At 51.4% G+C, this 18,261-nt stretch overlaps 2 protein-coding genes across 4 annotated transcripts; one reads left to right on the forward strand and one right to left on the reverse strand.

The window, feature by feature from the left end:
* The first annotated feature begins 1,121 nt into the window (after window positions 1-1,121).
* On the forward strand, window positions 1,122-13,707 carry LOC115659461 (zinc finger protein 3-like). 2 transcript variants are annotated; one of them, XM_030579629.1, is made up of 2 exons: window positions 1,122-1,316; window positions 12,116-13,707. In XM_030579629.1, the coding sequence occupies exon 2, from the start codon at window positions 12,374-12,376 to the stop codon at window positions 13,142-13,144; it is 771 nt and encodes a 256-aa protein (XP_030435489.1). In that variant the 5' UTR covers window positions 1,122-1,316; window positions 12,116-12,373; the 3' UTR covers window positions 13,145-13,707. The 2 variants fall into 2 exon arrangements, with proteins under 2 accessions (XP_030435489.1, XP_030435490.1); XM_030579630.1 differs by lacking the exon at window positions 1,122-1,316 and adding an exon at window positions 9,530-9,733.
* LOC115659460 (endogenous retrovirus group K member 9 Gag polyprotein-like) lies at window positions 3,739-8,770 on the reverse strand. Of its 2 annotated transcripts, none has more exons than XM_030579628.1 (2): window positions 6,966-8,770; window positions 3,739-3,827 (listed from the first exon to the last, which is right to left on the reverse strand). In XM_030579628.1, exon 1 carries the CDS (start codon window positions 8,409-8,411, stop codon window positions 7,428-7,430), a length of 984 nt encoding a protein of 327 aa, XP_030435488.1. In that variant the 5' UTR covers window positions 8,412-8,770; the 3' UTR covers window positions 3,739-3,827; window positions 6,966-7,427. The 2 variants fall into 2 exon arrangements, with proteins under 2 accessions (XP_030435488.1, XP_030435487.1); XM_030579627.1 differs by having other exon boundaries at window positions 3,740-3,827; window positions 6,936-8,770.
* Window positions 13,708-18,261: the final 4,554 nt, after the last annotated feature.

Below are 18,261 nucleotides of genomic sequence, written 5' to 3' on the forward strand. Positions count from 1 at the left end.
ACTCGCTTTTCCACTGTGAGGGCTGGTCTCATCCTGGTATTATGCCGTTTCAGGACAGGAGAAAGCGAGTCACAAAGTTCAAAGAAAGTGCTCTTACGCATGCGAAAGTTCCGCAGCCACTGCGAATCGTCCCACACCTGCAGGACTATGCGGTCCCACCAGTCAGTGCTTGTTTCCCATGCCCAAAAGCGGCGCGGAACGGGTAGAACCTCCCCCAAAACCGTCAGGAGCTCCAAAGTGCAGGGGCCCGGGGTGTCGGAAATCTCGTTCTCCAAGTCCTCATCACTGTCGTCCCCGCAGTCAAGCATTCTCTCTTGCATTTCTGACTCATGGTTCAGCATGGATAGCATGAGAATGCGTGAACTATTTACAGCATTCGCGATCAAGGATAAGAGCACTCCTGGATCCATGCTTGCTGCAAAATGGCGTTTTCTCACTGCAGCCAGTAAAAACCGCGCGAAGTGACTGTGTTCCGCTGACAGGAAGGGAGGGGGTGAGGCTGTACCCAGAACCACCCACGACGGGGATTTTGGCCCCATCATGCACTGGTGTAGTAACCCATAATTCCAAAGGCCAGGGACCCATGCAGGAACTGTGGGATAGGTACCCAGAGTGCAACGCTCAGGGAAAAGATGGACGCCAGGGAACATGGACGCTCAACATCGATGTAAGTAGCCCTAGTGTGGACGCGCAAAATCGATTTTATAAAGCCTGCTTTATAAAATCGATTTTAATAACATCGATTTTACCCTGTAGTGTGGACGTGGGCTGTGATGTTCAGTTCTGAGATCGATTCTTTCTCGGCCAGGACGAGGTGGCACAGAGCATTTGTGTGGGATGCAGCAACGTTTGAGTCGGGACATTGTCCAGTGTGATCGTTAGAAACCCCCCAGGGGCTCGAACACCAGCAGCCTCCAGCACGTGTCACTCACAACCAAGTACCCGCATCACGCAGCTTTTACTATGGCTGCTCCGAGAGTCACGCACCCTGTTCCCCCTGGGACCCTCCCTGCCGCCCCATTTGATCCGCCTCGGCAGCTGCGGGGAGCGGGAGGGGCTGGCAAGTGAGGGCAGCGCGGGGGGGCGCGGCTTCAGCAGCTGTTACTGCGCCCCCCCCAGCCGATCCCGGGGGGAGCAGGTTACACACACGCACGATCGGGGCTGGAAGGAGCGGTACCCGCTACTGACTCTAGGGCTCTGCCTGTCGCTAAGGGCGGGGGCGGCTCTCAGCAATTCCGGGGCTGGACTTCCCGGGTCACACGCTGCCGCCGCCGCCGCCGCCTCCATTGTGAGCCGAGCCCGGGCCGAGCCTGCAGGTGAGAGGGCCCCGGGGGAAGGGAAGTGACTTTGCAAGAACGGCCCCTCCCCGCCCTAGCTCCGCTCCGGGGGGGCTGCGAGTCCCAGAGCTGCTGCTCCCCTCCCCCCTCCCCCCTCCCCCGGGCCTGCAGGAGCCGAGCCAGCCCCGGGAGAGCGACCGGGCTGGGCCAGGGCCCGAGTCTCCCAGCCCGAGGGGGCAGAGACCAGCAGGAGCCGGGGCGGGAGGGAGGTTCCTGGCTCCCAGCCCTGCCCAGCCCCATTCCCTGCAGCCCCCCCGGGGCAGCGCCTGTCCTGGGGGGAAGGGGAGGCGCAGGGAGAAGAAAAGCCAGTTCCTGCCTCTGCGGCTGCCCTGGGGACAGAGTCGGGGGATCCCCAGAGCCAGGGGCGGCTCCAGGCCTCAGCACGCCAAGCGCGTGCTTGGGGCGGCATGCAGCGGGGGGCGCTCTGCCGGGTGCTTTGCGGGAGGTCCACCGGAGCCTCGGGCCGGCGACCTGCAGAGCGCCCCCCCGCGGCATGCCGCCATGCTTGGGGGGCGAAATGTCTGGAGCTGCCCCTGTGCGGGAAGGAACCAGACGCAGACAGCTTGTGTGATCAGGAGAGCGCGCCGCCGTGAGGTGTGGCAACCTTTTTATTCTTTCAGTTACAGCGTCATGCATAGCTTACAGCCTTGTTTACTTATTTCGCATTGGTGGAGGACTCTTTCTTCCTCTCGTCCCCTCACCCAGTGCATGTGGGCAGAGCGTGCGGTACTTTCCTAATCTTGTGATAATATGGAGTCAGCATTCTAAGACAAATCAGCATTCTGTGGCAAAGGCAAAAGGGGGTTTTGCAGGGGCGGTTTCTGGTGGCCTGCCAGCCAGGACCGATCCCTACATCTCCACCTTTTGTTTTTTAAAGGGAAAAGGCAGGCTTTTGTTTGGACCATGGGCACCCTTGGGTGCACAATGAAATTAAGGAGGGAATGCACTGAATGCCACAGCAGGTGAGCACGAGGAATAAGAGGCAGAGTCCTCCGTAGGTTATTAGCTGATGTAGCCAACCCCATCCTGGCAGCCAGCTAGCCAGCCAGTCCCACCAGGAGGAAAATGGGTCATTGTCAATTTGAATTTGAGCAGTAAGATTCTTAATAATGGCTAATTGATTTTCAATAGCATGAGAATGATCAGAAATATTAAAACAACACATATCATTAACTTTTTCACAGCCATAATGATGTAAAAGCAAAAGATAATCAATAGCAGCTCTATTTTGCAAAATACCATGGCGTAACTGCATTTGTTCCTCATTAAGCAATGCCACGGCAATAGACGTGGCATTAAGAGCTTTAGCTGCTGAACAGGCTAACCGATTAAGATTTTTGCTATTCATAATTGTTAAACCAGGTATACCAACCAAAGAAGCAGCCAGAGCCACATATTCAGTTTTGGACAGGAGATCGACTTTGGAGTTGCAGTCAGCTGATAGCTGAGTGTATGAACGCTTTGCTCGTGGTGTATGCTCAGACCGGGGGATAAAAATGAGGGACAGACGGCTAATGCAGCAATAGGTGCCATCAGTAAGATTAGCTGGGATATAGTTAAAGGTCCGGTCAGTGCATGTCCAAAACCACCCAGGGGGCAATTTTATGTGCTTGTAAAGATAAGAAATGTTATATGGCCTGGAACAATTAAGGGGGGTGGCAGGGAGAGTGACACAGGTGTGTGCTGTGCAATTGGTCATACGTGCACAGCTAGCATTTAAATCAGCAACATAAGGGGTAAGCAACTGAACAGCCCCATCTGGAAGACGTTGGGACTGGGGTCCCCAATTATGATAAGCTGAAAAGCCCAAATTCTTAATTGTGGTGTTGCTTTCTAAGCTGGAGTAAAACCAAGTACTATTTTCTATCTCATTGGCATTATGGCAAACTGGGATAAGGCATGTACCAAGTAATTGTCCTACTGCTGTTTGCTGGGAAAGGCAAAAATCAGTACGGTTAATAGAAAGAGCCAGAACCTCCCATACATTAGTAGCTGGGGAATAGGGGGAATGTGTTGCCCCGGATCCCAAGGGCAGACAAACAGCAAATATCATTATGCTCAATAAAATACAAGAATTAGCATGCAAACAAGTAATAAGGGCAAGCAACAAGTTTTCTGGGGACTTCTCCTTATCTTGTTGTTCTAGCAGGTGTTCAGCTTGCCGGGAGAGGGACTTTATTTGCCCCCACGTCACTGGAGCATTGGGTGGACCACGGCGTCGCTCGTGAGACAGAATCACTGTTGTGGTCACTAACGAATTAAAGTTGGGAATAGGATTGTTAAGGCCCTGGTGCCATGCCATGCTGTGGGTTGCAAGTGGGGTCCTCCTTCCACGGACGTATGTAACGAGCTGGAACCCACACCAGTCCTTGTGGCGTGCTGACGGCCGCGTATCCCCGCCCCCAGGTTATCAGCGGAACTGGGGCACTCCACGTAGTGCCGGGGAGTTGCCGATACGTCACTTTTGGGGCGGGGAGTTCTTCTTTGCACCTAAAATGTTTTTGTAAGCGGGAAACATAATGGGTACCATCAAAAACAAGATTTAAATGATTGATTGTATATAAGACGTGTGCCAACCACTCCTCCTTATCTGGCAAGGTGGGCGGAATTCCCTCTTTTGTTTTTTGTTGGAGGAGAGCTGTTTTTAAGGTGCGGTTGGCACGTTCCACAATGGCCTGGCCCTGTGAATTGTAGGGGATGCCAAAGGTGTGCACAACGCCCCAACGGGAGCAAAATGCAGCAAATTGCTGAGAACAGTATGCAGGCCCATTATCTGTTTTGAGCTTGGCTGGGATGCCCATAACGGAAAAGCAACGAACAAAATGATTGATAACGTGTCGAACACGTTCTCCTTTATGGGGTGTAGCCCAAAGGTAACCTGAGTAAGTGTCAACAGTAACATGAAGAAAATTCCAAGGGGAAAAAGGGGGAAAACGTGTGACATCCATCTGCCAAAGTTGATTGGCACCGAGGCCGCGGGGGTTAACGCCAGTGGGAGGGTAGGAATGAAGGGAGGAACATTGCGGGCATTGTTGGACAACAGCCTTAGCTTCGTCCAATGGGATGGAGAATTGGTGCGCAAGTGCTTTAGCATTTTGATGATGAAAGGCGTGGCTGGAGGTAGGGGAGTGAACCCAGGAAATGCGCACTTGTGCATCAGCATAAGCGTTGCCTTCAGACAACATCCCGGGGAGGGGGAGGTGGCTACGGATGTGTGCAATGAAGAATGGATGGGTCCGGGCACGTAACAATTGCTGGAGGGTAAGGAATAGGGCAAGGAGTGACCGCTCCATGAGTGGAGTAACATAACTTCCAGCTATAGCAGTACCAACATTTGCAACATAAAGACTGTCTGTAATAACATTAAGTGGAATATTGGGGAAGTGAGAAAAGGCTAAGCAGAGAGCAGCAAGTTCTGCTCGCTGGGGGCTGGTTTGGGGAGTAGTAAATTTTGAATGCCATTGTGTGTCAGAACGCCAGGAAACCACACCGCGGGTGGGGCTGCCATCAGTAAAAACTGTAAGTGCATTAGCTATGGGGGTATGTTGGCAAAGGTTACGAAACTTAGTGGGAATGTGACGAATGGCATGTAAGCGGGGGTCCTTGCTAGTGTGATAGGAAAGAGAACCCACAAAACCTGCTAAAGCCAGTTGTAGGGCATCAGAAAAAGCAAGGGCTGATTCGGTGCTGCGCAGTGGGAGAGGAAGGACAATTTCCACAGGGTCTAGTGCAAAAAGGGCGCGGCAACGGTGTCGGCCTTTGGTAATGAGCTGGGCAATCATGAGCTCCAAGGGGGACAAGGTATTAGGAGGAGAATGTGGGAGGTAAAGCCATTCAAGAATGTGTAGCGGAGCAGCAGTAGGCTCCTGAGCCACAATGGCGCAGGGCTGCAGGGTGTCACAGAGACAGATTAATTTTGGTGGCACATTCTCGCAGGCACGATCCACCCAACGTTGGGCTAAAAGCTGATTTAATGCAGTTAAAACAGCCAATTGTTCGGTAGAAAGGGTAATAAAATCTGAGGGATGTTTACCTTGAGTGAGGGCCATAAAGAGGGGACGCAGTGTCTGAGTGGTAATTTGATAATAGGGGCGGAGCCAATTAATAGCTCCCAAAAGCTGTTGTAAAACCACATAAGTAACGGGGTTGGGAAGGTGAAGAGAAGGAAGGATTGGTACGGAGTAGGTGGCGTGAAGCTTATGGCCCAAATATTGAAAGGGTTCATGAATCTGAACCTTTTCAGGGGCAATTTGTAGCCCGTAACCCTGCAGAGAAGAGGTTAAATGACTAAGCCACTCCTTCGGGAGGACAGGGGCGGCAACCAAGATGTCATCCATATAATGGTAAACAAGGAGAGAGGGGAACTTTTGCCGAAATGGGGTTAGGGCAGTGTTTACATAATGCTGACACAAGGTGGGGCTATTAAGCATGCCTTGAGGGAGAACAGTCCACTGATAACGTTGAGTTGGGCAAGAATTATTAAGAACAGGAACTGTAAAAGCAAAATACTTTTTATCTTGGTTTTGGAGTGGGATGGAGAAAAAACAATCCTTCAAATCAATTACTGCCAGCTGGAAACCTTGGGGGATAAGATTCGGATTTGGGGAGCCGCATTGCAGGGGGCCCATGGGCTCTAGGATTTTATTGATGGCTCGCAAATCATGCAGTAGCCGCCATTTCCCTGACTTTTTTCTTATTACGAAAACAGGGGTATTATAGGGACTGGTGGTGGGTTCAAGGTGTCGGGCTGTACATTGTTCTTGAACTAAGGCATTGAGTGCGGCCAGTTTTTCGGCGGGGAGGGGCCACTGTTCCACCCAAACAGGGGAATGAGGTTTCCAAGAGAGGGCTAAGGCGGTGGAAGCAGCTGCCATATGAAGGCAGAGAAAATTACCTTAATTAAATGGGTGGATAAAGAGAGAATTCACGATAATGTTGGTCCAACTGATCCCAGTCGGGAGGTAGGGTACTTAAGGCTTGGCACCAGTCACGGTCCTCGCCGTACTCCTCCTCATAAAACGCCGCAGGCGGCTGGGCGGCCGGATTGGTGGTTATAAAGTATACTTCAAAGTGGCCCCCTATTTGTCGAATATACAGAAATGGGCGTAGGGCCGCAGAGCAGGAGGTTTGTGAGTAAGAGCGTCGGACAAACAACCGGTTGCGGTAAGAGGGGTCACATATTACTCTATAGGCATTTTGTGCAGTTGGATCGGAGTCACCGCAGTGTATGCCATTATTAAGGAGGGGGCTAACAAAAGCCGTATAAACCTCGGTCTCAGGCCAGCTTTCGTTGTAATAATGATTGTGATATGGGTGCATGAGTTTAAGGAAGTACAAGCGTAGCTCCTAACTGAGAAAGGAGATCTCGGCCCCACAAGTTAAACCCAATGGGAAGAATACAGGGTTTAATTTGAGCTACTGTTAGCTGTGTGGCAGGGTCCACCACAGGTAGCCAGTTGCTGCTTCGCTTGGAGGCTTGGCTACCTCCAACACCCCACACCGAAGGGGCTACTTCGGAGGGCCAGGAGGGGTCCCACTCCTTATCTGCTATTACTGAGACGTCAGCCCCAGTGTCTAAGAGCCCCGTCAAAACCTTACCGTGGATCTGATAAGAACAGGTAGGCTTACGATTGTGTATGTGTTGGAGCACGGCGGCGACCTGAGGGTGGTAAGTTGAGTCAGGTGTTACCTTTTCGCCGGTGGTAGGTTGCAGGGGGTCAGCGCGTGTGGAGCCAAATCCCCCTGTGCGTTCCTGTAGGGAAACTGCAGGACAATGGTAAGGAAGCAATAACAATTGGGACCAGGACTCCCCTTTCTTGAGGGACAGCGGAAGCTGTCCCCAATATTGGGCATAGATGGTACCAGTATAATCAGCATCAATGACCCCTGGGACGGTCATAATGCCTTTATAGTGAGCGGAAGAACGGGGGAGCACAAGCCCCACCGTTCCAGGAGGGAGGGGGCCCCGAAGTTGAGTGGGCATTAGGAGTACCTCCCCGGGGAGCTGAGAATTCATGTCTTGTGCGTTTTCCAGATCGATACCCGCACTGCCAGAGGTGGCAGGGGGAGGGAAACCGCTCTCTCCCTCGGTTAGACCGGGGCCCGAGGGGAGCCCGACTGGGAGTTTCCCGAGGGGGTAGAGCGGCACTGATTAGCCCAATGGAAGCCTTTGTTACACTTGGGGCATTTTTTGTTCGGGCGGGTTCCACCCCCTCCTCCTGGTGGTTGTCCCCGCTCGCGGCTAGCTCCTCCCCCCGGCGCCCGGCACTCTCGGCGAAAATGGCCTGGCTTGTTGCAATTAAAACAATTGCCCAGAGGTTTGTTGCCGGTGCGCAAGGCTCCGGCAAGCAATGCCATGGCGTGGGTTTGTGTTCCCACCTCGGCACAAGCCTGGATCATGTCCGCCAAAGAGTACTGCGCGCGGTGAATGACTGCTTGGAGAATGCGGCGACAATCGGCATTAGCCTGCTCTGCCGACAGCCGACGAATGAGCTCTTCTTGGGCTTCTGGGTTATCAATTTGTCGGGCAATGGCTTCTTTTAATCTATCTACAAACTGGTGGAATGGCTCAGAAGACCCTTGCCTAATGCTGGTAAATGACGACAAGGGCTTGCCAGTCGCGGGGACGCGACGAAACGCTCGCATGACGCAGAGTGCGGTGCGTTGGAAGGATTCTTTTGGGAGTACTATTTGTGCCTCCACCTCTGCAAACTGTCCCGACCCATAAATTTGGTCAGGAATGTTTGCCGCAGAGGAGCAGGCCACTGCTGCAGCCCGGAACTCACTGTCCCACACACAATATTGGGCGGGAGATAAGATCATTCGGAACAGGTGTTTCCAGTCTGTCGGTATCATGGTATAAATTGTGCCTATTGCCTCAACGAGACCCTCCGCATAAGTGGACTTAATGCCGGATTGGCGGATCCCGTTATTTAGTTCGTAAATAACTTTGAATGGCAATGGGCTATGTGTAGCAACGGTTTCCCTGGCCTCGTTTAAGCTATAATTAACTGGATAAAGGGCTGGGAGTTCTCCCTCCCATTCCCCCAACAAGGGGGAATCTCCTGTCGCCATCGCCTGCTGGAGAGCGGCTTGCACCGCGCTCTGAGCCGGCGAGGGCGAAGGGGAAGGAGAAGGAGGCGGCGGCAATGGGGGATCAGAGAGGGTAGGACTGGGAGCCGTCGCCTTAAGGGGAGGACAAGGGGATGTAGGTTCCGTGACCTGGGATGAAGTTGGGGCAGGGGTGGGAGAGGCAAGCGGGGGCGCCTCCTTCCACAAGTGCCCGATTGCCTCTGAGCAGCGTTGCCACAGCAAGATGTGTTGGATGGGCGCTCGCGGCTCTTTTCGAAGCCGTTCGCCTATCTTTTGCCAGTCAGAAACCTCGAGAGACCCGCTCTCGGGGTACCAAGGGCATTTAACCTCTATAACATGGAGCAAAGCCTCCACATGTTGCTGTGCTGCTGTTATGCGACCAGTTACCTTGAGTAACTTAACCAGCTCTTTTGCATGAGCCTTCTGTTGCACGGACAAGTCCCCCCCCATACTCACGAGGGAGTGCGCAAAGACGCACTGAGGTGCACCACGGCTCGACCGGCCGGTGGGTACGGAGGGCTGGAATCACGTCGGGGTCACCAGATGCGGGAAGGAACCAGACGCAGACAGCTTGTGTGATCAGGAGAGCGCGCCGCCGTGAGGTGTGGCAACCTTTTTATTCTTTCAGTTACAGCGTCATGCATAGCTTACAGCCTTGTTTACTTATTTCGCATTGGTGGAGGACTCTTTCTTCCTCTCGTCCCCTCACCCAGTGCATGTGGGCAGAGCGTGCGGTACTTTCCTAATCTTGTGATAATATGGAGTCAGCATTCTAAGACAAATCAGCATTCTGTGGCAAAGGCAAAAGGGGGTTTTGCAGGGGCGGTTTCTGGTGGCCTGCCAGCCAGGACCGATCCCTACACCCCTGCCCAGAGCGGCTGCTTTGATTCTGGTGTTTGGCTGCACAATTGTATTCCTTTCAGTTGCTTACAAAGTGCTGAAAGTCACTGGATGGACCTTGGCTCTGAGCTCATCTGGCAGCAGTGCCCATGTTCATCTTCAGAGTAGGAAGTCTCTGTCCAGAGCGAGTTTGTTTTGGAAGCAGATTAAAAAGTCCCACTTAGCCTCATTTTGAGCAAGGGGGAAATGACCCATTTACCATAAGTTTTTAAAAGTGTTTTCAACTTTTGAACTAATTCAGTAGCGGAAGAATTTAAGCTGGTAACTTTTCATTTAACGCAGAGAGAATTCCTAGTCAGACAGTCTCGTCTCTCAGCTCTGGTTAAAAATGACCTGTGATGTGTGTTTGCTGAGGGTTGAATAACTCTCCTTTCTGTACACACACTGTTTTCTTCTTCCATTTGGTAAGTTTTGTTTATTAACTTAGGATTTGATTTTGCCAACATTTCCACACATGGGTGTCTTTAGCCAACTGAGCGGCATCACTGACTTTATTAAATCTCTGTTACTAGCTAGATCTACAGATGTCTCACAGATTTATTCCCGATGGCAGGGGCAGGGTCTGTGCTATAAACACGTGACCAAGGCCTAGCACTTTAATTACAGGACCCTAAAAGTACATTTCCAAATCCATATTCAGGCAGCAGAATAAGTGGTAATTGGGACAAAATACAACAGGGTTTTACAAAAGGTAGATCGTGCCAAACCAACCTGATCATCTTTGAGAAGGTAACAGATTTTTTAGACAAAGGAAACACAGTGGATCTAATTTACCTCAATTTCAGTAAGGCATTTGATACGGTTCCACATGGGGAATTATTAGTTAAATTGGAAAAGATGGGGATCAATATGAAAATTGAAAGGTGGATGAGGAACTGGTTAAAGGGGAGAGTACAACGGGTCATACTGAAAGGTGAACTATCAGGCTGTTGGGAGGTTACTAGTGGAGTTCCTCAGGGATCAGTTTTGGGGTCAATCTTATTTAATCTTTTTATTACTGACCTTGGCACGAAAAGCGGGAATGTGCTAATAAAGTTTGTGGATGACACAAAGCTGGGAGGAATTGCTAACACAGAGAAGGAGTGGGATATCCTACAGGAAGATCTGGATGACCTTGTAAACTGGAGTAATGGTAATAGGATGAAATTTAATAGTAAAAAGTGCAAGATCATGCATTTAGGGATTAATAACAAGAATGTTAGTTATAAATTGGGGACACATCAGTTGGAAGTAACAGAGGAGGAGAAGGACCTCGGAGTATTGGTAGATCACAGGATGACTATGAGCCGCCAGTGTGATATGGCCATTAAAAAAGCTAGTGTGGTTTTAGGATGCATCAGGTGAGGTATTTCCAGCAAAGATAAGGAGGTGTTAGTACCGTTATATAAGGCGCTGGTGAGACCCCACCTGGAATACTGTGTGCAGTTCTGGTCTCCCATGTTTAAAAAGGATGAATTCAAACTGGAACAGGTACAGAGAAGGGCTCCTAGGACGATCCGAGGAATGGAAAACTTGTCATATGAAAGGAGTCTCAAAGAGCTTGGCTTGTTTAGCCTAACCAAAAAATGGTTGAGGGGGGATATGATTGCTCTTTATAAATATATCAGAGGGATAAATATTAGGGAGGGAGAGGAATTATTTAAGCTTAGTACCAGTGTGGACACAAGAACAAATGGATATAAACTGGACACTGGGAAGTTTAGACTTGAAATTATATGAAGGTTTCTAACCATTAGAGGAGCAAAATTCTGGAACAGCCTTCCAAGGGGAGTAGTGGGGGCAAAAGACATATCTGGCTTTAAGACTAAGCTTGATAAGTTTATGGAGGGGATGGTATGATGGGATAGCCTAATTTTGGCAATTAATTTGGCAATTGATCTTTGATTATCAGCAGGTAAGTATGCCCAGTGGTCTGTATTGGGATGTTAGATGGGTGAGATCTGAGTTACTACAGAGAATTCTTTCTTGGGTGCTGGCTGGTGAGTCTTGCCCACATGCTCAGGGTTTAACTGATTGCCATATTTGAGGTCAGGAAGGAATTTTCCTCCAGGGCAGATTGGCAGAGGCCCTGGAAGTTTTTCGCCTTCCTCTGCAGCATGGGGCACGGGTCTCTTGCTGGAGGATTCTCTGCAGCTTGAGATCTTCACCCCACAATTTGAAGACTTCAGTAACTCAGACATAGGTTAGGGGGTTGTTACAGGAGTGGGTGGGTGAGATTCTGTGGCCTGCATTGTGCAGGAAGTCAGACTAGATGATTATAATGGTTCCTTCTGACCTTAAAGTCTATGAGTCTATCAGTAGCTCTGGACACTCAGAGCCGAACCCCAGGGTTGCAGGCTCAGCATTTTGAAACTCAATTCACTTATTGTGATAACTGATTGTTGGCCCCTAACTTCATGTTGCTCATTTGTTTGCTTGACCCCAAGTAAGAGTTCCCATTTCCAGAGCTGAAGTGATCTCCTGGCAGGAGTGAAGGGAGGAGCTGTAAAGCCCCAATCTCCAGGGAGAGGAGGAAAGAGAGTTACTGAGAGACGCCCGCAGAGGTCAGGAATTGGCAAAAGTGGCTCAGAAACCGTGTTTTACCCCCTCATGGCAAATGCCAGTTCTGAATTTTCACCAATCCTGTGTACCCATGTAGAAACAAACTCTCTCCAAACTATTCAGATGGGAATGTGGTGACAGAATTGGTTCCCTCCTTTCTCTCTCTGGGGAAGGATTTGGGGGCAGTTGTTTGGTGTGTTTCCCCTTTCCCACTCCCCTTTTGGTTTGTCCCTTTTTTTCTGCAGCAGAGGGCGTGACTCTGAACTGGATTATCTCTGTGTCGGTGAGTGAGACCGAGGGGGAGAATCCTCAGCTGGGAGTCTGGAGCAGGGGGACCCACACAGGACAGTTTGGGGAGATCCTAGGAGACGCAGCCCAGGCCATACGGGCACCCGGGAAAAGAGCCAGGGCAGAGACAGTGTGAATCAGCTCACCAGAGCAGAGGGGTTGGAAAAATCAAAGAAACTGCCCAGCAGAGAATCCTCACGGGAGACAGACCCAGTATGTTTGGTGACTGTGGGAATAGCTTCCCTGGGAGTTCAGCCCATATTACTCAGCAGACAATCCACATGGAAGAAAAACGCTATAGATGTGCTGAGTGTGGGAAAAGCTTCTCTCAGAGTACGACGCTCATTAACCATCAAAGACTCCACACAGGAGAGAAGCCCTATATGTGCCCCATGTGTGGGCTCAGCTTTGTTCAGCTCTCACAAGTTATTAGACACCAGAGAATCCACACGGGAGAAAAGCCCTATACGTGCGTGACCTGTGGGAAAAGCTTCAGTGATAAATCACATTTCAATCAACACCAGAAGATCCACACAGGAGAAAAACCCTATACATGTCTGACCTGTGGGAAAAGCTTCCGATACAGTTCAGCTCTTACCACACATCAGAGAAAACACACTGGAGAGAAACCTTATAAATGCCCTGAGTGCCAAAAAACATTCAGTGACAGTTCAATCTTTAGCAGGCATCGGCGGGTACACACAGGAGAGAAACCCTTCAAATGCTGTGATTGTGGGAAAAGCTTTGGCGAGAGCTCAGACCTTCTTGTACACCAGAGAGTACACACAGGAGAGAAACCCTATAAATGTCTGGAGTGTGGGACAAGTTTCCGAGTACCATCAGCACTTATTGTACACCAGAGAGTGCACACGGGAGAGAGGCCCTATAAGTGCCTAACCTGTGGGAAAACATACCGGTGTAGCTCACACCTTACTAAACATCAGAGAATCCACACTGGCAAGACATCCTTGAAGTGCCCTGACTAGGGAAGGGCCAAGTGAATAACGTCTTTGCCAATTCCCGTGAACCTCAGAGCACCAGGTCAGGCTGGAGTGTCCATGTGATGTTATTGACATGAACTGGGACCATATACATCATTGTTGCAACCAAGGTCTTTTACTGGCACCAGATCTTCTCTAAAGGAGGTCAAATAAGGTGTCTAAAACAAGGTTACAATTGGCTGGTTATGATTGTGCTGTCTGGGTGCATGTACCATTTTTGTATTTAAAGTTGTAAGTGTTGGCTCTAGACTGTCTATATTTCAAACTTGTGCTAGGCTTCTGGGTGACACCCTAGACAAGTTGGTGTCAGCTCTGCCTAGCCTGCTTGGTGGCCCATTAAGGACTATCAGCTACACAATCGACCCATTGAAAGAAGGCAAATACGCCTTGTGACTCAGCAAGGTATGCAGGGACATGCCTATGGACAGAACTTTAAGGTTTTTTGTTGCCATGTGTCCCAGTGCTTGTCTTTGCAACAAAGAAAGAAAGAGGCTACATGGCAAGAGACTATAAAAGGCTGCTGCAGCTCCTCCATCTTGTCTTCAGTCCTGCTTCTTAACTCTGGAGAGACTTTGCTACAAACTGAAGCTTTAAACAAAGGACTGAATGACCCATCCCAGCAGGGGATGTTCCAGAGACTTGATTTGAACCTGCAGTTTATTCTATCACTGCTACAAGCCTGAACCAAGAACTTTGCCATTACTGTATGTAATCGATTCCATTTAACCAATTCTAACTCTCATCTATATCTTTTTCCTTTTATGAATAAACCTTTAGATTTGTAAAAACAGCAAAGAATCCTGTGGCACCTTATAGACTAACAGAGGTTTTGGATCATGAGCTTTCGTGGGTGAATACCCACTTCATCAGATGCATGATGTCCCTGCATACCTGGCTGAGTCACAAGGCGTATCTGCCTTCTTTCAATGGGTCGATTGTGTAGCTGTTGCATCTGACGAAGTGGGTATTCACCCACGAAAGTTCATGCTCCAAAACCTCTGTTAGTCTATAAGGTGCCACAGGATTCTTTGCTGCTTTTACAGATCCAGACTAACATGATTTCCCCTCTGATCCTTTAGATTTTAGATTCTAAAGGACTGGCAACAGCATGATTTGTGGGTAAGATCTGATTTGTATATTGACCTGGGTCTGGGGCTTGGTTCTTTGGGATCAAGAGAACCATTTTTCTTTTACTGGAGTATTGGTTTTCATAACCATTTGTCCCCATAACAAGTGGTACTGGGGGTGATACTGGGAAACTGGAGTGTCTAAGGGAATTGCTTGTGTGACTTGTGGTTAGCCAGTGGGATGAGAGCAAAGTCCTCTTAGTCTAGCTAGTTTGGTTTGCCTCAGAGGTGGAAAAACCCCATCTCTGGGCTGTAAGTTTCTTGCTTTAAGCGATTTGTCCTGAATTGGCACTCTCAGTTGGATCCCACCAAGGGCAGCATTGTTACACCATGTAATGGGGGTATGAAATGGTTATAAAGCAGAGAATAAAATCCCATTCCTGGAACAGAGTCATGTGGAGCAGGAGGCTGGGATAAGATTCCCACATTGTGATGGGATTTGATTATAATTTTTCAAGACTCTCTGAATGTCCGCTGATCAACTCCTACATTTAAGTTAATTCCCCACAGGAGAGTTGGCAACTGTCCCAGAGTGCTGGGCAATTCCCTGTGCTGAGCTCTCCCACAGGAGCTGATTGCAGACTCAGGATGATTCTAGAGGTGGGCGTGTCCCTACCTTTGTGGCTGAAAGGGGGGTTTGAGAGCCTGACACAGCAGCACAGAGTGTATGGGTGGGAACCCAGGCTGCGGGGGACAGGCACACTCAGTGGCACCCCAGCACATCCAGTGGCACCCCAGAAATGGGGGCTCAACCTGTCGCAGCACTGCACACACTTCTCCCCCAGGAAAGGATGAGAGAACAAACAGGCTGCATATTACACCACTGATAGGTGGGGATGCTCACATCCTGTGGGGATGAGCATAGTATAAGCACCCACACAGAATAGAAATGATCTGATCTTATGCTCTGTAACCTCTAATTTCTACTTGACAGTAAATTGTTTAATAAAATGGATACATTCAGGAGCAATAATGGTCTCCAGGAGGTTTGAAAGCCAATGTCCTGGCCCAGGCCTTCGGATGATGGTTTATTTGTGATGTTCCTGCTCTGCAGGAGGAGGAATAACATGGGTCTGAGTTTCTCAGATTCATTCATCTGCAAAGGAGAAGAATGTGAGAATGGGCCTTCATGGGGTGAGATGGGACTTTCAGGAAAGTCTCTTTACATGTTTCTTTTAAATTACAGAGTCTAGCAGGCCTCTGCTGTTTATTCCCTGTAGTTACCATGAATTCATAGATCGAGGTGGTTTAGCTCAGTGGTTCTCAACCCGAGCCTTGTGGGCCGCTTGCAGGCTACAGCCCAGTCAGCACACAGCTGCAGCCCTCGTGACACCCTTAGGGCCATACAGGTTGTACATCGCAGCCATTCTCAACCAGGGGTCCGTGGCCCACAGGGTGTCTGTGAGCCTTTTCAAGGGGGCTATGGGGCCCTGTGGTTGAAGTCCTGATCTCCGCTGCACCCTGCAGGGCTGAAGATGAGAGGTGCTGTGCTGAATCCCCGATCTCTGGTGCTCCGTGGGACAGGTTATCCCTAAGCATAGGAGGAGAGTTGGGGATATGGAGGGCATAGCCTCCCCACAAACACACACTCTGCACTGCAAGATCACAGCAGTCCTGGGGCAGCTCCACACCTCCCCCACCCAGCCCCTGCCAAGGTCAGAGGCAGGAAGCTGGAGCCGGGCAATGGGGGACAGCTGCTGCTCTGGCTGGTGCATGGAGCAGACAGCAGCAGTCCTGCCTCGCCTGCTGGTGCCCAGATTGAAGCTGCTCCTCAGCTCTCAGCCCCCTTTATTCCCAGAGGCAGCTGGTAAGAGCCACCCAAATCCATGGCTGGCAGAGCCCTCCGGGAACAGGGACTGCAGGGGAGTCCTTCCAGCACCATCCCTAATACCCCTCTCCCTACACCCTGAGCACCCTTGCCTGCATCCTGAGCTACCCCAGACCCCACACAGCCCCTAGCTACCCCCTCCCTGTGTCCTGAGCTAATCCCTCCCTGCACACAGCCCCTAGCTACCCCCTCCTTGCACCCTGAGCTAACCCCTCCCTGCACACAGCCCCTAGCTACCCCCTCCCTACACCCTGAGCTACCCTTGCCTGCACCCTGAGCTACCCCAGCCCCCACAAAGCCCCTAGCTACCCCCTCCCTGTGTCCTGAGCTAACCTCTCTCTGCACCCTGAGCCACCCCTGCCCCCACACAACCCCTAGCTACCCCTTCCCTCGGCCGAGCTAACTCCTCCCTGCACCCTGAGCCACCCCTGCCCCCACACAGCCCTTAGTTACCCTCGCCCTGAGCTACCCCTGCCCTGCATCCTGAGCTACCCCGTCCCCACACAGCACCTAGCTACCCCCTCTGCACCCTGAGCTAACCCCTCCCTGCACCCTGAGCTGCCCCTTGCCCCCACAAAGCCCCTAGCTACTCCTCCCTGCTCCCTGAGCTACCCACTGCCCCCACACAGGCCATAGCTACCCCCTCTCTCAACCCTGAGCTAACCCCTCCTTGCACACAGCCCCTAGCTACCCCCTCCCTGCACCTTGAGCCACCCCTGTCCTCACACAGGCCCTAGCTACCCTCTCTCTGAACCTTGAGCTGTTTTCAAACTTTTTGAGCCAAGTTCCCCACCTTTAAGTTATAAATTTTGGTTGCACCCCTGCCTTCCCCCACTCCTCCATCCCCAACAGGTGGGTGGCCTGCTGAGGTGAATCAGATGGTGGAGGTGGCTCTGCCTCCCTGGACCCAGCTATCCGGGGCCCAAGCCCCACTGGCCCTGTCCCTCCCAAATAGATGTCAAACTACACCTATGCCCAAGGCCCCTCTGCCCCACACCCCCAGCCCTGGAATTTGTGTAGCATGGGGGGGGGCTCAGAGCGAAAAAGGTTGAGACCCCCTGCTATGTTTTGTGGCTGCTCCCCACATAAGACAGAGCGAGCTGCCCACAATGGTCACTAGCTTGAGAATCACGGGGCTCGCTGACTGAATCGCTGATTGTTAGCAATGGTCCCTCTATTATTTGCATCCATGTGCGTAATGAATTTTGTTATGTGCATCAATATGGCGCTGAGCTGTGGCAGGGGTGGGGCTGAGGGGGTTTGGCGTATGGGAAGGGGCTCAGGGCCAGGGCATGGGGAGGGCGGGGGGCTGAGGGTCTGGCTGGTGGTGCAGGCTCTGGAATGGGGCCTGGGATGAGGGGTTTGGGGGCCGGGCTGTGGCAGGGCGTGAGGACTCTCCCCAGGCCTCTCTCATCGCAGTAGCCAAGGGCAGGGGGAGAGGTGTCACTCCCCGTCTGCACAGTCCTTGGTAGCCAGGCAGCTTAGAGGGAACAGAGGTTACAGCAGAGTTCCACACATCCACTGTCATGGGTCTGTAGTGCTCTTGCATGGCACAAGTATCGTCTCCAAAGCCCTGCCCTACAAATGTGAAATGGGATGAGGCAGGCTCCCCACTAAGAGCTGGGCAGGACAAGGGGACAGTTCAACGAGAGGCACAGGCAGAGGAAAGGGGGGGGGGCCCAGGGCACTGCCACTGTCTGTGGAGCCCCGGGGCCGGGGGGGCAGCTCCTCTTCTCTCCCCCACCCCTCTTGCCCAAAAGTCGCAGCCTGGGACATGGTCCTTTCCAGTGATCACACAGACCCTACAACCATCCCTGAGGGAGGCGCATCCATCCAGCCTGGGGTAGCAGCATGAACAATGAGACAGCCAGAGCCGGAGGGGGCAGGGCATGGGCAGGCATCCAGAGCACTGCCAGACTGGGCACAACAGCAACCACACAAGTGAAGCACCATCCCAGAGTGACACTGCTTCAGTATCTTCCCAGCTGGACTGATGCTGCTTCCCAGCCTGCAGCTGCCACCCATGTGTGCCCCCACCTCACTCCCAAGGTATGGCTGTGCTGGGCGGGGGGACAGGACAACACAAGCTCAGACAAGAGCCCTCGCCGACTGTAACTAAAGGAGGCAGAAGCAAGGATCCTGGAACT

The sequence above is a fragment of the Gopherus evgoodei genome, chromosome 11 (genome assembly GCF_007399415.2).
Source record: "Gopherus evgoodei ecotype Sinaloan lineage chromosome 11, rGopEvg1_v1.p, whole genome shotgun sequence".
In the NCBI taxonomy this organism is placed as follows: Eukaryota; Metazoa; Chordata; order Testudines; family Testudinidae; genus Gopherus; species Gopherus evgoodei.